This window comes from Mus pahari, chromosome 7 (assembly GCF_900095145.1).
Source record: "Mus pahari chromosome 7, PAHARI_EIJ_v1.1, whole genome shotgun sequence".
NCBI classification, from domain to species: Eukaryota; Metazoa; Chordata; class Mammalia; order Rodentia; family Muridae; genus Mus; species Mus pahari.
Genome location: NC_034596.1, coordinates 618,779 through 638,712, shown reverse-complemented (window position 1 = coordinate 638,712; position 19,934 = coordinate 618,779). Strand labels below are relative to the sequence as shown.

Genomic DNA, 19,934 nt, shown 5'->3' with positions numbered 1-19,934 from the left:
TAGGTGGCCTAGGATGACCTTGAACTTGTGATCCTACAACCACATCCAAGTTTATGCAGTGCTGGGCATGGAACCCTGGATCTTATGAATGCCAGGCAAACCTTCGGAAGACTGAAAATCATCCCGGGCCCAGGGATCACTTCCAGTGAATTCCTCCCCACCAGCCCTATTTACAATCCTGAACAGATCAAGCATTGGGTACATCATGTTTTTTTAAAACGTTCCCTGAAACCTTCTTCCCTTCTCCTTTCCCCAGTTCACCAAGTTCTGATCAGAAGCTTGGGGGAGAAGGAAAATGGGGGCTAATATGACAACAAGATTTGTACCTTCACAAGTAAATATCACAACTGAGCTGGGTAACTACTTGTGGAAGCTTGTTAGGTCACAGTGACTCACTTGCGTAGATGAGGTTATTTTTAGAGCTGTAATTTGTACTGTTTAGAGAAGAAAGCGATGGTAAAAGACTAGATAGCTCATTATAGTTTACAGAGCTCATGAACCCAGCATCCATGCAAAAGATGACTAAGCAAGGGGTCGGGTGGTACTTTCTCTCAGAATTTCACAGACGTGAGTCATCCACTTCAGCCTGCAGACACAGCATCAGGTACCTGTGACTCAGCTCCCATTTAGACAGAGCACTAGAATTCAATTCTGATACGCTTTTGTAGTTAAGTAGAGAGGAAATTACATAGCAAAGCAAAATAGGCCTTTGTACCAGGCAGCCATCCAGTGTTTAAGCAAGGACTGATTGATCTTCATCTCTGGTCTTTCAAAGAATCTGTTTATGATCCATGCTAGGTAATGCCTTTTCATTCTGCTGCATCACACTGCAGTGCATCTCATCACACTGGCTCCTCCGACCCAAGTGTTCAGTCGACCTTAGCAGCAGTTCAGTCTCACAGCTTCTCCACTCCCATGTCCAGCCAGCACGAAGACCCACGTCCTTAAACCAGGGGTGTGTGTGTGTGTGTGTGTGTGTGTGTGTGTGTGTAAATCTTTAGCCTACAATATTAGCATATTAGTTCTCATAAGCGGCAAGAAAAAAACTTCCAAAGAATTTCCATTCCACATTTACCTATGGTCAGAGTTATAAGAATATAATAATATTTTCTTCAAGTATTTTCCTTTCTTTTTTAAAAAATAGGTTCTCATGAGCCCCAGGCTGCCTTTAAACTTACTATATAACCAAACTTGAAGTCCTGATCCTTTTGTCTTTCCCTCTGAGTTCTGGTATGATCAGCGCAGTGTTTTTTCACGCTTAAAAAAGCATACAATGCTCATGCGCATAAGATTTCTCCGTAGATAAGGTCAGTGCAAGTGTACATCCATCCAGCAGGCTTCCCCTCCTCTCAGATGCTGGCTCTGCTAGCCCAGTTGTCACCTAGGCATGGCTTCACACACTTAGCTCCTATTGTCACTGGCACATAAATTACACAGTTTATTGAGTTAAGTGCTTAGAGTGTGACCTGTCTGTTTATACATACAGAAAGAGGTCCCTCTCAGTTTGCAGACCTATCATGGATTGTTTATAGCCAACAATGAATTTTACTGTGCTTATCAATGAAACATCAACAATTGCGAAAAGTAAGTACTTCAGAAAGATACAGGATGTTTTCTCCCCTTTGCCTGCCCGTCCCAAGCCACTTGCAGCCATTTTTGACACTTGGCAGCTGCCTCTTTTACCATCTGTCATCTTTGCTCCAAACCTGCTGTGTCAGTAGTACTGTTACCAGGAACAGCAGAACATGCACAGGCTAACGTCCTATTGTCACGAAAATCCCTATGTATATTTAAGTCAACTCAGCAAACATTGAAATGTATACTGTGAACCCAACCCTGGAGTAGGCCTGAAGCTACAGAAGAGGTGAGGTGCACACATTTGTCCTTGGGTGGGAGAGTCAGACATGCAAATGTACAGATGCACATGTGGACTGCTGGAACACAGGAGTGCCAAACCTCTGGAGATCTTAGAGAATGACTCTGCCTGAACTTGCCCTTATGTGTATATGAGATTTGTAGGTAAGGGGGCAAGGATGCTCCAAATAGAACAGCAGAGCGTGCTCAGGAACTGGTGAGTATACCCTCATGGTGGAGATAATTCATAAAATTGACTTTTGGGATGCATGGGTAAAGAATGGGCAGATGAGAGAAGAGAAATCTGACTCATTAGAAAGAACCATGTACATCACTTGTTCACTTGATGGAAAGGCCTGGAGGGATGTTAAAGATGGATGTGGCATTATCTTAGACTCCCAAGGATGATGGCAGAGGGGAGGAGAATGCAAGTGGGAAGACGCCGGGGGTAGAAAAACCACTTTGGTAACTAGTTCAAGCAAGAGAAATGTGAGGTTCTAAAACTGTGGGAGTCAGGAGAGGAAAGGACAGAGTCTAGAAATACATCAGAAGCAAATTGGGACTTGGTGAGCACTCAGATTTGGGGGGTGGGGGGAGAAGAGGGGGGACTTATAAAGTGCTGTGTAATTCTGAGCCTGGCTAACTAAGGAAAGGACTGAAGGAAACTGAAGAAGAGGACCAGAAGTCAAAGAATGAGAATGAGTTTAGATGTATTGAGTCTGGGGTGTTTGTGTGATAAGCCAGTGCAGATGTTCAGTGACTAGCACAAAATAGATGTAAGAAAAGCTTTGTGACCACATAGTGATGGCAGTTGAAGCCCTGACACTAGTGGTACGGCCAACAGCTGGTGAAGGGCAAGAGAAGACTGCTGCTGGAAAATACTAAGTGGCCGGTGGGGGGGAAGGTGAGCCAGGAAAGGGCATCTGGAGGGAGGGAACAGGATGGGGAAGACCAAGGAAAAGTATCATTGTGGTGATGGTTGTAGGGGCTTGTGGGTAGGGTAAGAACCACGAATACATTCAGATAGACAGAAGTCACGCACAAGCAGGTTCTCAAATTTGTTGCCAGTCCTCTTTTGGGAGTTTAGAGAAGGAAGGAAGAGGGAATAGGTGGTAGCTGGTAGAGCTGATGCCAGGAGGGCAGCTTGGAGAACGGGATGGTCTCCAACACAAGCATTGCTCAGCATAGAGTGTAGCCCCTCCTAAGAAGACCATGGAGGAGTGACTTGTGGCTAGTGCCACCTCCAGCCCTGCCCTCCGAAACCACGAAGGCGAGTATGCTTTTCCTTCTCTGCTCATGGAGAGGGCCACAGAGAGGCATAGAATAGAGTTGCCCCTTGGACCTGAGATTTTGTCAGACCAGCTAGGTCACGAGCCCCACCATCTACATCTTATCTTCTAAGTAAAGGGGATACATTAGAAGTCACAGGAACTCTAGCTAGTCCCCAGGGGTAGCAGCTGTGTTAGCAGTCCTCTGGCTGTTGGGATTGTTTGCCCCTGACTCCTCAATGGCCAGCCCAGGCAACTTACTTTTTAACTTTCCCTTGAGTTCTCCTGCCCTTAGTCTGGAGTTTGACAGCCATGCACACTGGGCTTTTTAAACAAACCACAAAGTCACCTTTTCATTTCTAAACATGCTTTTAATAATATACTGGACCTATTCTCTCATGAACCACAACTGTGCAGCTTTTATTTTGTTCTGTATTCATGTTTGGTTGCTTGCTTGCTTGCTTTTTTGAGACAGTTTCATGTGGCATAGGCTGGCCTAGAACTGTCTGAGTAACCCAGGCTAGCCTTAAACTTCCAGTCCTTCGGCCTACACCTCCCAAGTGCTGGAATGATAGGCCTACACCAACACCACCACACTTGGCTAAAAGTTTGTTTTAAATAGTTGAAGTCCCAAAGGTCATTTTGTGCTAGTTTAAAAGCCTATGTTCAAGAATGTTCTTGGTCACATTCTTAGAGTTTCATGCCAACAGCTCTCTCATTTTGTACAAGTCCTAAACTAAATTTCACCAAATTCACACAGACCGTTAGGTGCTGGGGTGGGAAGTGCACTTACTGAAGGCACCCTGCAGACCAGTGGTTCTCAACCTGTAGGCTGTGACCCCTTTGGGGATCAAATAAACCTTTCACAAGGGTCTTCTAAGACTGTCAGAAAACAGAGAGATGTACATTACCATTCATAGCAGTAGCAAAATTAGTTATGAAGCAGCAACAAAAATCATTTTATGGTCAGGATCACCGTGCCTGGACTGTAAAGAGTCACAGCAGTAGGAAGGTAAGGACCGCTGGTCTAGGCCCAGGTTCAGACTCCTCCTAACCGCACCAGTCCCTGCTCCTGTATTGCTTTGCAGATTTGTTTGATTTTTCTGTGAACCGAGCTTGCGGAATGACTTAGCAAGCCAAACAAAGAACAAAGCCTGTTTCAGCACGAGCCAATTAATAATAAATCTAAAATGAAGCATTTGGTCTCTGGTAACAGAGATCTTCCTCACAGTGTGTGTGGGTGAGGGTCGGGGCAAAGCAGGCAAGGGTGCCACATTGCTGTGGAGCATTAGCAGGCGCACTGAGAAGGCCTTAGCCGCTGAGTCTGTCATGGAGTCTGGTCAGTGCCACATTGCTGTGAAGCATTAGCAGGCGCACTGAGAAGGCCTTAGCCGTTGAGTCTGTCATGGAGTCTGGTCAGTGCCACATTGCTGGGAAGCATTAGCAGGAGCACTGAGAAGGCCTTAGCCGCTGAGTCTGTCATGGAGTCTGAGATGTGACCAGGTTTACTTCAGAGTCCTTTAAAACTTGAGTTTCTTCTTTATTTCTAATCTAACTCTCTTTATTAATCCTTAAATACTCATGGGCTTCGGTTTTTGAATTCGGAACTCTCTAGTGTTCCAAGCAGTTTAGTCCAAAGCTAGGTTATAGGATAGCAGGAGACACATCAGGCCTCTCATAGCTGCCCTTAGCAGCTTACAGGAATATCACAGAGACTGTAGCTAGGACCGTGAGCTAGAACAAGGAGTAGAGTGATCATTAAGCTGACATCTGTATATAGGTCAGATAGAAAACCATCTCCTAGGATCTGAGGGAGCTTATTGATCTATTCCATATGAACATTGATTAGTATGTTGTTTGGAACTGTCTTAAATGGTAGGTGTGGGCAGCCTTGCCAATTGCTCTGGCAAAAACCTGTATGTCCAAAAGTATGTCCAGCTGTCTAATGTAGGCCAATACTGGTTTTTGAATGAATGTATATTCATATTTCTTTTGATCCAAGGTAGAAGTCAGTATGACAAAAGTGTCTTTGTAGGCGATCCTCACTAGGATGGCAGCCTCACCAGGGTGGAAATGGAAGAATGAAGGGAGTCGAAGATGACCAAGTGTGTGCTTGGCAGAGGTGTAAACTGAGTCTGATGTTTAGTGAACTTAGAGCAGGCAGGAAGAGCTCTTTCCCCCATGGATGCCAGAATACTTTCATGGTGTTAGAACTATTAGATTTCAAATCTGAAGGCTTGAGTCCAATGCTAGTTCTTCCTGATTGAAATAAGGTACTATCTGTTCCTGAGTTAGTACTCTCTGAGTAGGATTGTGTACCAGGCCAGAAAGCTATCTTTAAGCATACTGCTTGTATCCAGGCCTCTGGAAATTAGCAGGCTGGAGTAGAAGTGAGAAGTCAGAGAAGACGTGAACTTTTTGACGTTATCAGATGGTCTTCATCGATGGATGGACTTCCTGGAGGCAGAACTACTAGGCCTCACAGGGTTAGCAAGTCCCTCAACTAAGGTTTGAGATTGAGACTGGTGAGAAGATGGAGGGGTGTGGGCAGTTAAAATGTGGCAAAGAAGTAGAGAGTCAGCTGTGCTGTGGAAACCATGGAGAACAGAATGAGCAACGGGGTTGAGTGCATTAAGGCTCTAGAGATAGGGCATTAAAAAGAAGAAAACAAGGACGTTGAAACATCAAAAATGAAAATTCACATCTAAGATCATTGTACACTTGCGGTTAACTTGTCTGTCCATTCAGACAAAATGTCAGTCTCAGACTCTTACACGGTCCCCATGCAGGGCCAGCAAACGCAGTAAAAATGTCAGAAGCAAACAGTAAGTCAGACTTATAGGCCTGGTGGAAGAAAGCATGTGGACCCAGGCCCATCAGGCTAATGTCTACTCCTGCCATCTTGTCTTCACTTCCAGTTGGTTCTCTGGCTTGCCCCGAAGCAGGCTGATGCCTGAGTAAAAAGGGGAAAAGAGGAATCCTAGGGCAGAAAGCAGGCAATACACAGCCCACATTCACTCAGTGCTGATGCCCTGTGTTTTTCTTAGGGCTTTAAGAAGTATTTATTAGCATAAAAACAAAGCAAAAGCCCTTCTTGCCACCTGATGTCCTTTCCAAGGGGGCTTTCAGATTTGCGTCCCTGAAGCATCCAAACACGCTGTGAAAGCAACCATTGTGTGGTGGCCACTTCACTTCGGTAGGAAGCATGCTACAGTGGGTCTCAGGTCTTCTCCATGGCTGCTCAGGTAGATGGATCAGGTTTGTCTACAGCACAAGTGTCTCACTTGTCAATTGGTTAATAGCTGCCAAGCCCTGGATGACCTGACACTGAGTATGTCCTCTGATGTGACCTGACATGGAAACCTCTGAGGAAATCTAGGTCCTGTCAGCACTCCTATCAAAAGGAAGTGAAGAGGAACAGCTAAAGTGATGTCCCCATGTCTGTGTGAGTTACTTGAAGGGCCCCAGGGCTCATACTTTTTAATCAGCTTGGTGGGATACCTCCAAGTACTTGGCAGTCCAGTCATTCCACAACAGTGAGTTCTAAGAGAATAACCTAATAGTCCAGAGCCAGCAAGCCAAGAACAGCATTCTTGGGCTCTAGGCTGACACAGCCTACTGGCCATGCTGTGGCTATATGGCCTACAATTATATGACTTATAATTTTGAATTTGAATCATCTAGAGTTAAAGGAGAAATAAATATGAAGTCTATTTAGATTTTTATCAGGGACAAAAAAAATAAAAGACTAAAAAGCTGTGAAGCTTATAAAATCAAACCATTAGTTATCAGAGCGATCTCCTGAGGACAAACGTGCCTTTCTGAGGGTGACACTGAGCCCCTGATGGAGAGGACTTCCCTCAGATATGACATGCAAGCAGAGCCACTTATCGAAGCCTGGAGCTTGCCTCAACAGGACACCTTATGTTGACACATTCTCCTTCATTAATGATAGGGATGGGAGTGGTGAGCGTTCAGAAATCTTACTCTAGGCAACAACCATATGTTATCACAAATGAAACTCTAATTGGAATTTCTCTCTGAGAACATTCATTCATTTCCATTCCCCCACTACATCTCCCACCTGTTTAACATAGAAGAAGTAATGACCAAAAGAGCTAGACCAAATAAGAAATACCATTAAAACAAACTCTAGACCCAAATAACTCACAAGCCAAATTGCTAAGCCTTAACTGTGCAAAGATTGATTGGGCCCTTTGTTTTTTGTTGTTGTTGTTGTTGTTGTTGTTGTTTTGGGGAGGTTGTGGGGTTTTTTTGTTTTGTTTTGTTTTTTTAAAACCAGGACTACTCACTCACGAGGGGCCGATTTTCCTCATAGGACACCTCTGAGAACATGGGGAATACTGCATTACCAATGCCTAGAGAAACTTGGAGGAGCTCTCTTCGGGCTTCGACCCTGTTTGGATAGCCTCTGGTTTTAGATAGCTTCTGGCTGGGGAAGCTTTGACCACACTACACCATTTGGCCTAAGATTATCTGAAGCTTTTTGTTTGTTTGTTTGTTTGAAGAGAGAATATTATAGAATGAAAAAAAAATGAAGATCTCTGAGGCTCCCAAATAAATACAAGCATAAAAAAAAAAAAAAAAAAAAGAAGAAGTACGCTGTTGTTTTTATTCTACCAGTCTCAAATCAAGCATAAAAAAAAAAAAAAAAAAAACAGTTGAAAGCTGAATGGGGGGGGCAGGGAGGGAGGAGAAGTTACTTTGATATGTGGGCTGTGAGTCTTCTGTCAAGTTAGAACAAGATAAGCCAATTCAGATTTGCTTTTTAAATTATTTCTAGAGAGAAGAGCTACTAGGGGTCCCTTGGGAATGCTTGCTGTGTGCCATGTGTTCTGCATGTCTACTCAATAAACCATGTGAGCCACCCAAAGCCTTCCAAGGTAGAGATTTCCCATTTTAACGATGAAGAAGCTCACTCTTGGAGAATTTGGTAATTGCCTGAGGTCACCCAGGTTTAATTGGCAGAACAGGGATCAAGCCCAGCTCTGTCACATTCCAGCATACAGTCCTGTTCTCACATTCCTGAGCCTTCCATCCTTTCTATCCAGTCTTACTGTATGCCAGTAAAAGCAGAAAAGGCATGCAGGGCTTTTTTTCCCTCCTCTGGCTAGAGTTTCTAAGTTTATGGTGTAGGAAAAGAGGCTCCGAGAGACAGTTATGTATGAGTGCTGCATAACCACTAATGGACCGCAGAGCACCCTCCCAGAACACGCTTCTTCACGGCATCATCCCGGTTCATTCAGGAAAGCTCCTCCGGTAACAACAGGGAGCCTCTTTTTGATTTGTTACTTTTACTCTACGAATGTTCTCCATCCTAAAGGAATCATACCAAGCCGGCTACTGCGTCACTTACAAGTGGCGTGGGAGACTGTCCAGAAGCTTCCAAGAGTAGCTCTCAGCATGGAAAAATGTCCACCACCCCATGTTCTGTGCTCAGAGCTCCTGCCCAGGGCTCTAAGGCCACACACCTGTAAGACACCTCCCACCCCCAATCTGTTCTCAACTCTGTGCACTGCAGGTGCTTCCTCTGCCTGGCCTTCTGCTCTTACCCTCCCTTCCCCCTAATCCTGCTGGATTGTCCTCTAAGGCCCCACTCAAAGCTGGCTTGGCTAGTAGGCTTCCTGGAAGCCCCTCAGCAACATGCCGCCTTTCCGCCTTTCCACTGTGACACTGATAGGACACCCCTGCTGTTCCCCTCGCTCTGGCCTCCCCCCCACCCCCACCCCACCCCTCACCCACCCCACCCACCCCCACCCCCCAGCTATGGAGGTCCAGCATGAACCAGCTTGATCAGCACGGCTTCCTTCAGCTGTCTCATGGGAGCTACTTGAGGAATGGTCCTCACACTGGCTACATGCTGCCGTCTGTGTTCTATAAAGGTTATAACTACAGCCTTTAAATTAAAAATAAAACAGGCTATTTTAGCTTGAGGAATGTTATCCTCATCCTCATTAGTCATCCTTCACATTGGGGCTCACACAATGTCTCTAAATTTGTATGTAGCTCGTTCAGTGTTTAAGACTGTAATGTAAGCTGCCCAGTGTCATCTCCTCTTTTTAAACCAGAAACCACTGCATTGATCCTCTTCCTTCCAATCCCACAGTCAGCGCCTTGCCCATGAAGTCCTTTATGCCCAGTGCCTTGTCCCTGTAAGTTAGAAGCTTCCGTGTTTTGGAGACTTGGCCCAGCTTTGAAGTGCCAAGGACTTTTGCATTTGAATATATTTTAATGTATTTAAGGATTCTTTTAATCAAATGTTTCCCTAATTTAGTTAGCTTTCTTTTTTTAATACTCCCAAGCCAGGAATTTGTTTATTGTGACTAAATTCTTTTTAAAATAGAACTTAAGACATTACTAAATCTATTTATGGCACTCCCTCTTGTTAGATCTTTCTGCATCTCAAGAGTGTGTGCTTCCTTCTTCTGTGCCTAGTGCAGTCAATACTCCCTCACTGTGGTGGTCTGACCACCTTTCTCTGGCCAGCCCTGAGTTGGATGAGCAGTCCAGCAGACACTCACACAGTGCCGCTGAGAAGAAAAGTGTGTGGACCCCAGAAAGTGAAGGCAGTGGGACCTGTGTGTCTCTCAGGGTTAGAAGGAGAAGAGTTGATGGAAATGAGGGTGTATCAGAGGCAGGGTCCAGGTAGGCATTTCCCCCCTTCCCAAGTGGCAGTACCAGCAGGAGATGCAGACTTCAGCACACAGCCAGCCTCTGCACGGATGGGCCCTTGGTTTTAGCATGGTGCCTAGCCTAGGGAATATGATCACTAAGTGAGTGATGCTTGAAGCAGAGAGACAGGAAAACAGTCAGTACCAGGAAAGCTGGTCCCAACTCCAGCTGCTGGTATTCTGTCACTCTCCAGAGAGCCTGAGAGAGCCCTGCTTGGGAGCACAGGTTAGACCTATGTCTCTAGACACCCTGAGCCTTAATGTTAGTGAAACTAGATATATTCAGAAGAGCAAGAAAGCCTGCGAGGCAAGAGCAGCTCGACCTGTGAGCTTCCCAGGGTCAGCATCTGCTTCCTGCAGCTTTGCACCACCCTTTCCCATCTGTCTGCCTTAGGGGCAGGGAAATAGTGACTAGAAATAAGACTGATAAATAAAACAAGAAAGAGCTTCTCTGGCAAAAAGGTAGAAACCTGTTATACCCATGTTAAATCCATGCAGCTATCTATGGGTAGAAACCTGTGATATCCATGTTATATCCACAGCTATCTCTGGGTGCTTGTCGAGTTCTCCTTCTAACGAGTATCCCCCAGACTCCAATTCTGATTCATCTTTTATCCTTCTCCAACCTACTCAAAGTCTGTCCCCTCCTCAGAACTCTAACCTCAGGCGGAGCTCCCCACTCCGTCTCCAGGTGTCTCCTGTGTGGGTTCAAGAGCTCCTTCCCCTCCACGGCTCTTATTTGCAGACCTTGGGCATGCACATGGGCACCCTCATTCTTCTCTGTACTCTACCAGCTTCAGCTTTGTTTATTTCCTGAGACCTGGTGAGTTTCCCTACCCCTTTGGTTTTATAAAAGCCTACTTGCATACGCTGATTGGTAAATACTGGCAGGAATAGAGCTAACATCTTTGAAGCTGTTGCTTCTCCAGGGAGCAGCTGCTAACCTGGGCCTTACGTTAGCTGCTCCTGTAGTTACTGTACCAGCTTTGTGTGTATTCATAAACAGGATCATACCCATATAAACACAATATACAGTATATCAGTTGTTTTACAGATTCTGAACTTCATATAAATGCAATTATACTGTTTTTTGTTTATTTTGTTTTGTTTTTGTTTTTGTAAATATTGTTGTCCCGGCCCATGGTGCAGATCAGTGGCAGAGTACAGGCTTATCATATATAAGGCCCTGGGTTCAATCCCTAGCACCAAAAAAAAAAAAAAAAAAAAAAAAAAAAAAAAAAAGAAAGAAAGAAAAAAAAAAAAAAAAAAAGAAAGAAAGAAAGAAAAAAGAAAAAAATATCTTGCTCCTTAAAGCTTTTAAAAATGATTATATAAAACTTGTATATTATATGAAAAGTATAGAAATATTATCCATTTAACATCTTGTTAAATCTTAATATATTGCTATAATTGCTTCTGATTTTTAAGAGAATTAACATTCGGTGCCCCATCATCCCACCCCTCTCTTGTTCTTAACTCCCCAAAGTAACCTCTGCCCTTAACCTAGTGCTTGGCTAGGTTTTACTGCAGAGACACTCACAAACAATATGCATGCATGTTTTGAATTTCATAAGGACATATTAATATATTCACTTCTAGCTTGCTTTGTTCACTGAAGATTGTCTTTGAACTTTGTGCACATTTCGTCTGTGAAATTTGTGCCGTGAAGCCCTAGCTCTCTCTAAACTGCTGTCTGTGCTCTGTGGAGAGGGTACACCGCTGTTTATCTATCCAGTCTCCTACTGGTCTACATTTAAGATGGTTCCGTCATCATCATTGTCATCGTCGTGGTCATCGTGGTCGTCATGGATGGTACAACAAGCTCACACCTACCAGCTTCTAATGCTTGTGTAGAATTGTGTAGGTTTCTTGGGTGGAATTGCTGCTGAGTTGTGGAGTGTGTGCATCTTCACTTCCAGTATATCAGAGGCTTAGCAGTTCATAGTCTGCATCAGTGAATAGGAACTCAGTGTTTTGTACCTTGGACAACCCCTGAGTATTATCTGGTTTTTTGTGAACCCAGTAGTTCCTTTCTTTCATCAAACATGTATTGAGTACCTCTCATGTGTCACACACCTGTGTTAAGTGCTAAGAACATAAAATAATGAACCATCAGCACATCCTAAAGGATCCTCCAAACTTCTATAGAAATGTCTGCCTGTGGAAACATAAAAAAGTAGGGATATCTACAGTGCCAAGTTCAATAGTGGCATCACTGTGGGCTTACAGTTAGAAATTTCTGATCTCCTGGAAAGAAGAGTTCAGTATTAATAGATCCATTGTGAGTTTGTTTCTGTGGGCAGGGAAGAGGACCTTGGCTCTTCGTGGCTAGCTACAGCAGTAGAGCCCCCAGTTCTTCCATATCTGCCCAGTGATGGGAGATAGTCCCCCCTTACTCTTCAGAAGTATGTGCACACCGTGAAAGAACTGCTGCTGAGACCGCACTGGCCTTAGAAAGGAGAGAGTCTGGAGTGAGCACTGACCACTGGACCACACCCAGTGGCCTCAGGAACCTCAGTGTGCATTGCCCTTAGAGCAGTTTCCAGATCAGGGGCCTAGGCGCATGTGAAATAGTGGACTAAGCCTTCCTTAACTCTTGAGGCAGCCTGTATAATATTTTTTTTTTTACCATGTTCCATGATATCTCAACTAGGTCTTTTTCAGTGTATTTATTGAAATGTGAAAATGTTTACAAAGTTGAGAAAGGTTGCCATTAAGATAATTGAAATGTAAGCATCTGAAGGCTTATATACAGTCATGAGAATTCACAATCCTGTGGAATACTACAAAGCTAGATGAGGCACGCAGGGTAAGAGCAAGGAGGGGACAGAGTAAATATTTACTAAGTATCTGCCTGATTCTTTTTAATCCTGTCAACAAACACAATGAGGTAATAATTATTGCTCCCATATTGCCTGTGACATCACTAATAAATGGTGGCCGTTTCATCTGATAGCAGCAGAGTATGATTCTGTCGCCTTTCAAAATGGGACAAGGATATATAGCAGTTTTTTGTTTGTTTGTTTTTTAGAAAGCTTCATGCTTCAGTTTGGTAATATTCAAACTACAAAAATAATCTGTTTAACACCATCAGATAACACACACACACACCAGTAAAAAGTACAGCCAGCTTAACAAGACCTAGCTATGCTTTTCCTTGTCACTTAACGGGCAGTGATGGTCATAGGAGACACTTTCAAGACGCATACTTCTGAACTGGAAAACTTTACCATTGTGTCTCTCAGAAATGAGCAATGTGCTTAGATCACGCTTAGCTTTCTAGTGGTTGGAGTCCATGTGTCTCAAAAGTCTCATAGTTGTTAATAAGATAGAGGTGAATAGTAAAACCACCACATAGTAGAAACACAGCAGTCTTTCCACACAGGCTGGGGACGAGCCTGAGAATGAGATGTATGTAAGCCACTGTTATAAGTCAACTTCAAGCAGGGTATAATGGTATACCCCCTTATTCCTAGCAGTTGAGATTCTGCTGCCACAAGTTCAAGGTCAGCCTGGGCTATCTGGCCAATTCTAGGCCAACCGGGACTGCACAATAAAACTCTGCCTCAAAACTTCAAATGTAGTCATCGTTAGAGGGGCAACAAGAAAGCTCTCCTAACACCACTTGAAGGGACTGAGAAGCCTGGCACTGGGAACACAACACTAACCACCAGTAAGTGGGTCTGGGAGGATCTTCCCTACAAATCTGAGAACATGGGGGCAAGCAGAGGAATATATAGCTTGTGAGGCCTGAAGAAATGAAATAATGGCTTGTGAATAATGGTGAAAATATTTGATGATGTGACTCCCAGGGAAGCAATTATGGTTAACCCCTCTTTTGTTTGGCATTTGTCAAGATTGAACTGCCCCACAAAACCAAATTTTCCAGACAGCTAAAACTTTCCTATTTATGTCTCTTGAATGTTTTTTAACCATGCTTGATGGAAATGTTTTTGAAATAGATTGTTCAGTTTTCCTTCCTTCTTGAACAGCTATAAGAAATAATGTTTCCTTGGATACCTTTGACTCTAAATATAAGAAAACTTAATTAAGTGAGGTAAAATAATAAAGACTTGTAATCACCTCAGAAAACAAGAAACTCCAGAGATGATAAAGCCAGCAGCTCAGCGACATCTCAACAGCCTCCTCAGGGACACTAGCTGGGCCACAGCTCCAAGCATCAGGACTTCACATGATAAGCTCAAAGGCTAGAATGAACTGGGGGCTTCTGCCTCCCTCCACATGTCTCTAATCAGAGTGGAAAATCTTTCTCAGAAAAGCCCTTGCCAACTTCCCCTCAGACCCCACTGGCAACAGTGAGTCAAATTTGCATGCTTATATATGGGGGAATATAGTTCACTTATAGAGTGCTTGCATAACTTGTGAGAGGCCCAGGCTACGATCCCCCAGTGCCACCAACAGTTGCACGCCATGGCTTCTGGGAATCTAAGAGAATCAAGCACATACCAACAGGATGAGAGAAGGGAGCTATGCTCATGGCAGGATGCAGGATAGAGAAAGGGGGTCAGGTATGCTGCCAGGGGTGGCTACTGCCATCTTTAGGATTCAGGGAGCAGGATGACTTGGGTGCATCGTGTTCTTTGCTCCTACATACACTACGTGGCCTCAGACCAGGGTTACTCTGACTGCCCCATCATTTATTATACTCTCCTTTTCCCCAGGCCAGATTGCTCATTACCAACACTTGCTGCTAAAATGCTCTTTCATTGTCTTGCTATAATTATGATACTTTGTTTTATTTCTCAGAATGAAAAATCCTATAATCAAAATTATTCAAGCTATTCCTAAAATATTCTGAAAGAGAGTCAGGTTGTGTATCCAGTGTATGGGATGGAGTGGTTTCTGGCTGTCCTAGGGCCACTTTTCCATGGTTGGTATATCTGAAGAAGTGAGACTTCCCCATAGAGCCCTGTATCTGAGACAGCCCTTTCCTGGACTCTTCTTATAGTAAAATGATGAGCATTTGTGGACAGGCAGGGCAGGCAGGCTCCTAAGTGGGTAAACAGCAGCCACACACTGCACCTCACCGTGCTGTAGAGAAAGGCAGCATGCCTTATCTGTGTTTAATTCCTCTCATGCTGCCACCCGGTTGTTACCTGGGAGCCACCATTAATTCAGTGGCAGTGACCATCATGTTGCAGCAGTCTAGAATGCAGCCTCACCACACCTGTCTCCTCACGTGGCCAAAGCTGTATGGACAAGACTCCAGACGGCCCCAGTGTGTGCAGAATTAAAGTATTGGGTGCGGCTTAGTTAAGCCAGTTCTTAAAGAACCCTAGGAGCTGTTCAGATCGCTGAGCCAAGGAAGACCACCCCTTCTGTTTATAGAAAGCTGACCAAAACTCACAAGGAGAAGAAAAAAATACTGATAATAAGTAGTAGATCAAGGGGAATGATTTTGTCCTAGGGATCAAGTGTGTGCCAGTCACTCATAAGAAAGCAAATGATTAAAGAATTGATGGCTATAGCCAAACTGTGGGACCAAATTGCTTAGGCTCCACAAAGTTCCTTTAAAACAAGTTAGCTGCTTAAAGCCTACAGTAATTCTTTTTCATCAGTTAACTTGAAGTAAGTTAAGTGACAGAGACATTTAGAGATAAGAGAAAACAAGTTTTGTTTTTGCTAACTTCTAACTAATTTGTACTATTCAGATCTTATACGAAAAAATGCAAAGTAGTTCTGAGATATTGGTTATTATATCATTTTATACATAGAGTAGTTTTTAAAGAAGCTACCATTTTATTGACTACTGACTATTTTAGATAGAATACAACTTACCTGAGCAAGGTACCTATAGCTTTAAACATTTATGTTCTCTACATGAAATACCATATAGACAACTTTTACCTCTGAGATCCTTTGACAGTTCCTGTTCTTCCAGTAATCCAGTTGTGCTACAGGAAGTTTTCTGATTTGAACATTGGCTATAAGGACATGCTGTTCTCTATGGAGACAAAAAAGAATCATGTAATGAATGCTTTGGGGGATTATGATATACGTCAGTATGGAGCTCGCTGATATTTAAATAAAAATCATGTCTTACTCGAGTGAGTAAATAGATATTTCTGGTTTTTAATGTTTCTAATACTAATTGGCATTTGAGTCAAAGAAAATAGTTCAAAACTAGGAAATAATATATTTCTAAACATATCAAATACTAATACCTGCAACTCACTTCTTCTGCAAAACAAAATAGTGGAAAAAAAGATTAGAAGGCATTCCAACCAGATGCAGGAGTGTATACCTACGTCCCAGATACTCTGGAGTCAGAGGCCAAAGGAGCTCATGAGCCCAGGAGTTTGGCACCAGCCAGAGCACTAATCCAAGACCTGTATAAAAGTTTCTTTTTTCAGGGGACTGGGAGAATAGCTCAGTCTGTAAAGTACTTGCAAGAAGACCTGAGTTCGATCCCTATAAAAAGCTCTGCGTTGTGACATGTGCTCGTGATCCCAGCTGAAGGGGCAGCTACATGAGGAGCCCCAGGCCTACTGGCCAGCTAGTCTAGTCTAACTGGTGAGCTTCAGGCCACTTGAGAGACCCTTTCTCAAAAGAGGTGGATACCATTCCTAAGAATGACATCTTTGAGGTTTTCCTTTGACCACCACAAGCACAAGCACTGACACTTGTACTTACATCCACACATCCACACACACACTCACACACACACACACACACACACACACACACACACACTTCTTTTGTTTTTAGAAAAATATAGTCTAAAGCCTGCAAAGCCAGTAGCTTGAAAGTCACATAGCCTGTAGTCGTAGCTACATTATTTTTGATAGTGAGTGATGGCTGTTTATAAATGATTGCATTGAATTCTTTTGTTTAAAATTACTCTTTTTTTAAAGGTAAACTAACATGTTAAATACTTTTCTATTATTAACAATCAATTTGGAGGTTAATCTGAATGTTGTTTCCTATTTGGAAACTCGGATGTAATTCAGCAGTTGCGATTGAAGTTGAGGAAAAGTGTACATGAGCAGGCATTTGTTCCTAAAAATTATCAGTGGAAATTAAATGAGCATCAAAAGGACATAAAAAGGTTAGAAATCAGTGTTTGTTCAGAGTAGCTGAGGATGTTACAGACCAAGCTTGTTATATGGAAGAACCTACAAGGACTTTCTAAATTGAAGTATTTGTCAAATATTTGGATTGGTGTTTTCATACTTTTGTTGTACTGTGTTATAAAATCTCTGTTTCATAAAAATAGCCATGTATGGAGGCTATCATATTGTGGCACTGAGAAATGTGACTAAACAGTGGTCATTCTCAGTCTTGCCCCTTTTCTTTGGTAGTGCTGTGAGTCACCAGTAGAAAGCCCCTGTGCCGCTGAGTCAGACAGTGGCAGTCGGGCACACTCAGAAGTCTGAGAGGCTCTACCAACAACACAGTTTTTTGTTTGTTAGTTGGTTGGTTTTGGTTTTGGGGGGGCAGTGAGTTATTGTTGGGGGTTTTCTTTAAAAAAACAAAAACCATGAAGCTAACTTTTCCTTTGAGAAGTCACATCTAGGGAAAGCCCTAGGATCAGCAGTATGTGCGGAGGGAGGGAGGGAGGGAGGGCGCACTCCACAGCATCCTTACATGTCGCTTTAATATGTATCTGTTTGTGCAGCCAACATTTCCATCCCTGTTCATGCTTTACAGTGGAGGCTCTGGCTTACTGACTGAGTTGTAATCGCAACACAATTTTAAGCAGGTTATTGGAGAGTATTCTTCAGTGTCACACAGTAGGAGCCAAAGATTCCTATCCTGGCTTTAGATTTTGTCCCCTGTTGCTGCCCAGTCTATGAGAAAGTTGACAAAGTCCACGCACTTTCTAGTTTACTTAGCTGTTAAACACACAGTTTCAAAATAATGTCCCTTTCTTGAAGTTTTAATTAACAAAGCGTCTAAAATGGGCTCTGCAAAGCTAGAAAATTCTATACACATCGTTACTGCATTTGTTCTATACACATCATCACTGCATTTGTTAATGTGCCTAGTCTCTGTCCTGGAAATGGGTAGCATTACACAAACATTGTCTACCTCAGAGAAGGTTGAAACTGTTTCTGGGGATGCTTTGCCTCCACCAAACCTAACAAGAGATTTTATTTTTAAAACTTGACTTAACCCCCAAAGCAACACTACATGTTAGCGGGGGCTGAGACTCAGCTCTGACGGGCAGCAGCAGAATCTCTGTTCAGATTTGCCCCCGCTGTGGCCCACTAAGGAGCTCCCTCTGATTTACAAGATATAAATATATGTGGTAACATATGTGGGAAAAAATGGAAAGTGCTGAGTATGGAGATTCACGACTTGATTGGAAGCAGAATGATAATTTTATTTTTCTGGTAGTCTAGTTGGTGCATCCTATCTAAAGCCCTCTTTGTCCCTTTTCCAAGTTTGTTCTTGAAAACCATCTTTCATCCTGCCCTCCCCCATCAGATTACAGATGAGGAAGACACAGTCCCACCCTTGAAAAGCATATGGCGTAATGGAAACTTAGCACAGTTACATGGCTAGCTCTGCAACGGCAATGGGCAAGGCCAGGGCCCAGGAGGTCAGACAGTGTGGGCTGCCATTCTGGTTATGCCTAAGACTCTACATATGTCATGGATTCTCTGGTCCCTCATGCCATTGCTTTGATCCAAACCTCAGTCAGTGCTTGTAGTTCCAATTGTCATGTACCCAACATTCTGAGTTAGCCAAAAACATGTCTTAAGATGTGTTTATTTGCTGGGCAGTGGTGTCAGATGTCTCTAATCCCTGCACTTGGGAAGGAAGCAGAGTCAGGTGGATCTCTGTGAGTTTGAGGCCAGCGTGGTCTACAGAGTGAGTGTCAGGACATCCAGGACTATACAGAGAAGCCCTGCCTCGGGAGGAATAAAAAGGATGTGTTTATGAACTCCAACCATCTTTTCCTTTTTTTGCCTTGCAGTTGACCTGCCCCTGTTTTTCCCTCGAGATCAGCCGACGCTCACATTTCAGTCAGTCTATCACTTTACCAACAGTGGACAGCTTTACTCCCAAGCACAAAAAAACTACCCATACAGCCCCAGATGGGATGGAAATGAAATGGCCAAGAGAGCAAAGTAAGTGGCACTTTGTTAGTCGACTGGCTGTGCGTGGCCTTTTTGGTTTGGTTTGTTTGGTTTGGTTTGGTATTTTGTTTTTTGTATTTTGGGGTTTTTTTTTGGTAAATGGATTATAGGAGATATGAAATAGCAAGTTAAGTTGTAGATAAATAATGTCAATAATAAAAATGTTGTCAGTTACTTATGTATTTTAAATGATAAATTTCAAATGTTGGTAAACAGATTTTCTAGTGAATAGTCAGTATATGAGGTCAGTATCTATTTTTCCATGGGAAACTGCATCTCATGAATTATGTTATGTTTCTCCTGTGTGTTGCATGGATTTGTATACTCAAGTACACAGACTCCTTAGATCTGCAAACACTGCTGTGGAACTTGTGTCTCAATGGAGATTGAAGTTACTGGCCTTAATAGTTGAGTACAGAAAGGCTGTCACTATAGTCATAAGGATCAGGTTGATCCAGAAACATGATGATTGCTTTTTGTAGGTAAAGACTTCGGGGTCTTGGCCAGCAGTGTATGGACCATTGCCTCCTAGCCTGAAACAGCAGTAGATTGAAGTGGGATTTTCCAAAAATAAATCATAGTGTGGTGTGTGGCTAATACTTTCTCACTCTGCACAGCCATGTGCTCTTACCTGTGATCCCAGCTGAAGGGTGGGCAGAGCCAAAGAATCATAGAAAGAGAAGTGTCTCATAGGCACCCTCTGCTGCTCATCCAATATTTATTACCCTCTACAGCTTTCCAGGCACTGTGTGCCATGCTGAGATGTCATGAGAAAGAAACTAGAAACTATCCATAGCCTCACTGAGCCTGTAGCCAAGCAAGGAGATAAATCCTACCAAATTCCTCACAGCTTTAAAGTACCCATAACAAAAGACGACCTTCCCTCACAGTCAGCTATTGGATGGAACACAGGGACCCCAATGGAGGAGCTAGAGAAAGTACCCAAGGAGCTGAAGGGGGCTGCAACCCTGTAGGTGGAACAATATGAACTAACCAGCACCCCCTGAGCTCGA

At 43.4% G+C, this 19,934-nt stretch overlaps 1 protein-coding gene across 1 annotated transcript in view; it reads left to right on the top strand.

Moving 5' to 3' along the window:
* Positions 1–19,934, top strand: part of Babam2 (BRISC and BRCA1 A complex member 2) — a 385,486-nt gene that overhangs the window by 338,554 nt on the left and 26,998 nt on the right. Inside the window, exon 11 of the mRNA XM_021201373.1 lies at positions 18,759–18,912. Within this exon, the coding sequence (XP_021057032.1) occupies positions 18,759–18,912 (154 nt within the window). The remainder of the gene's footprint in view (positions 1–18,758; positions 18,913–19,934) is intronic.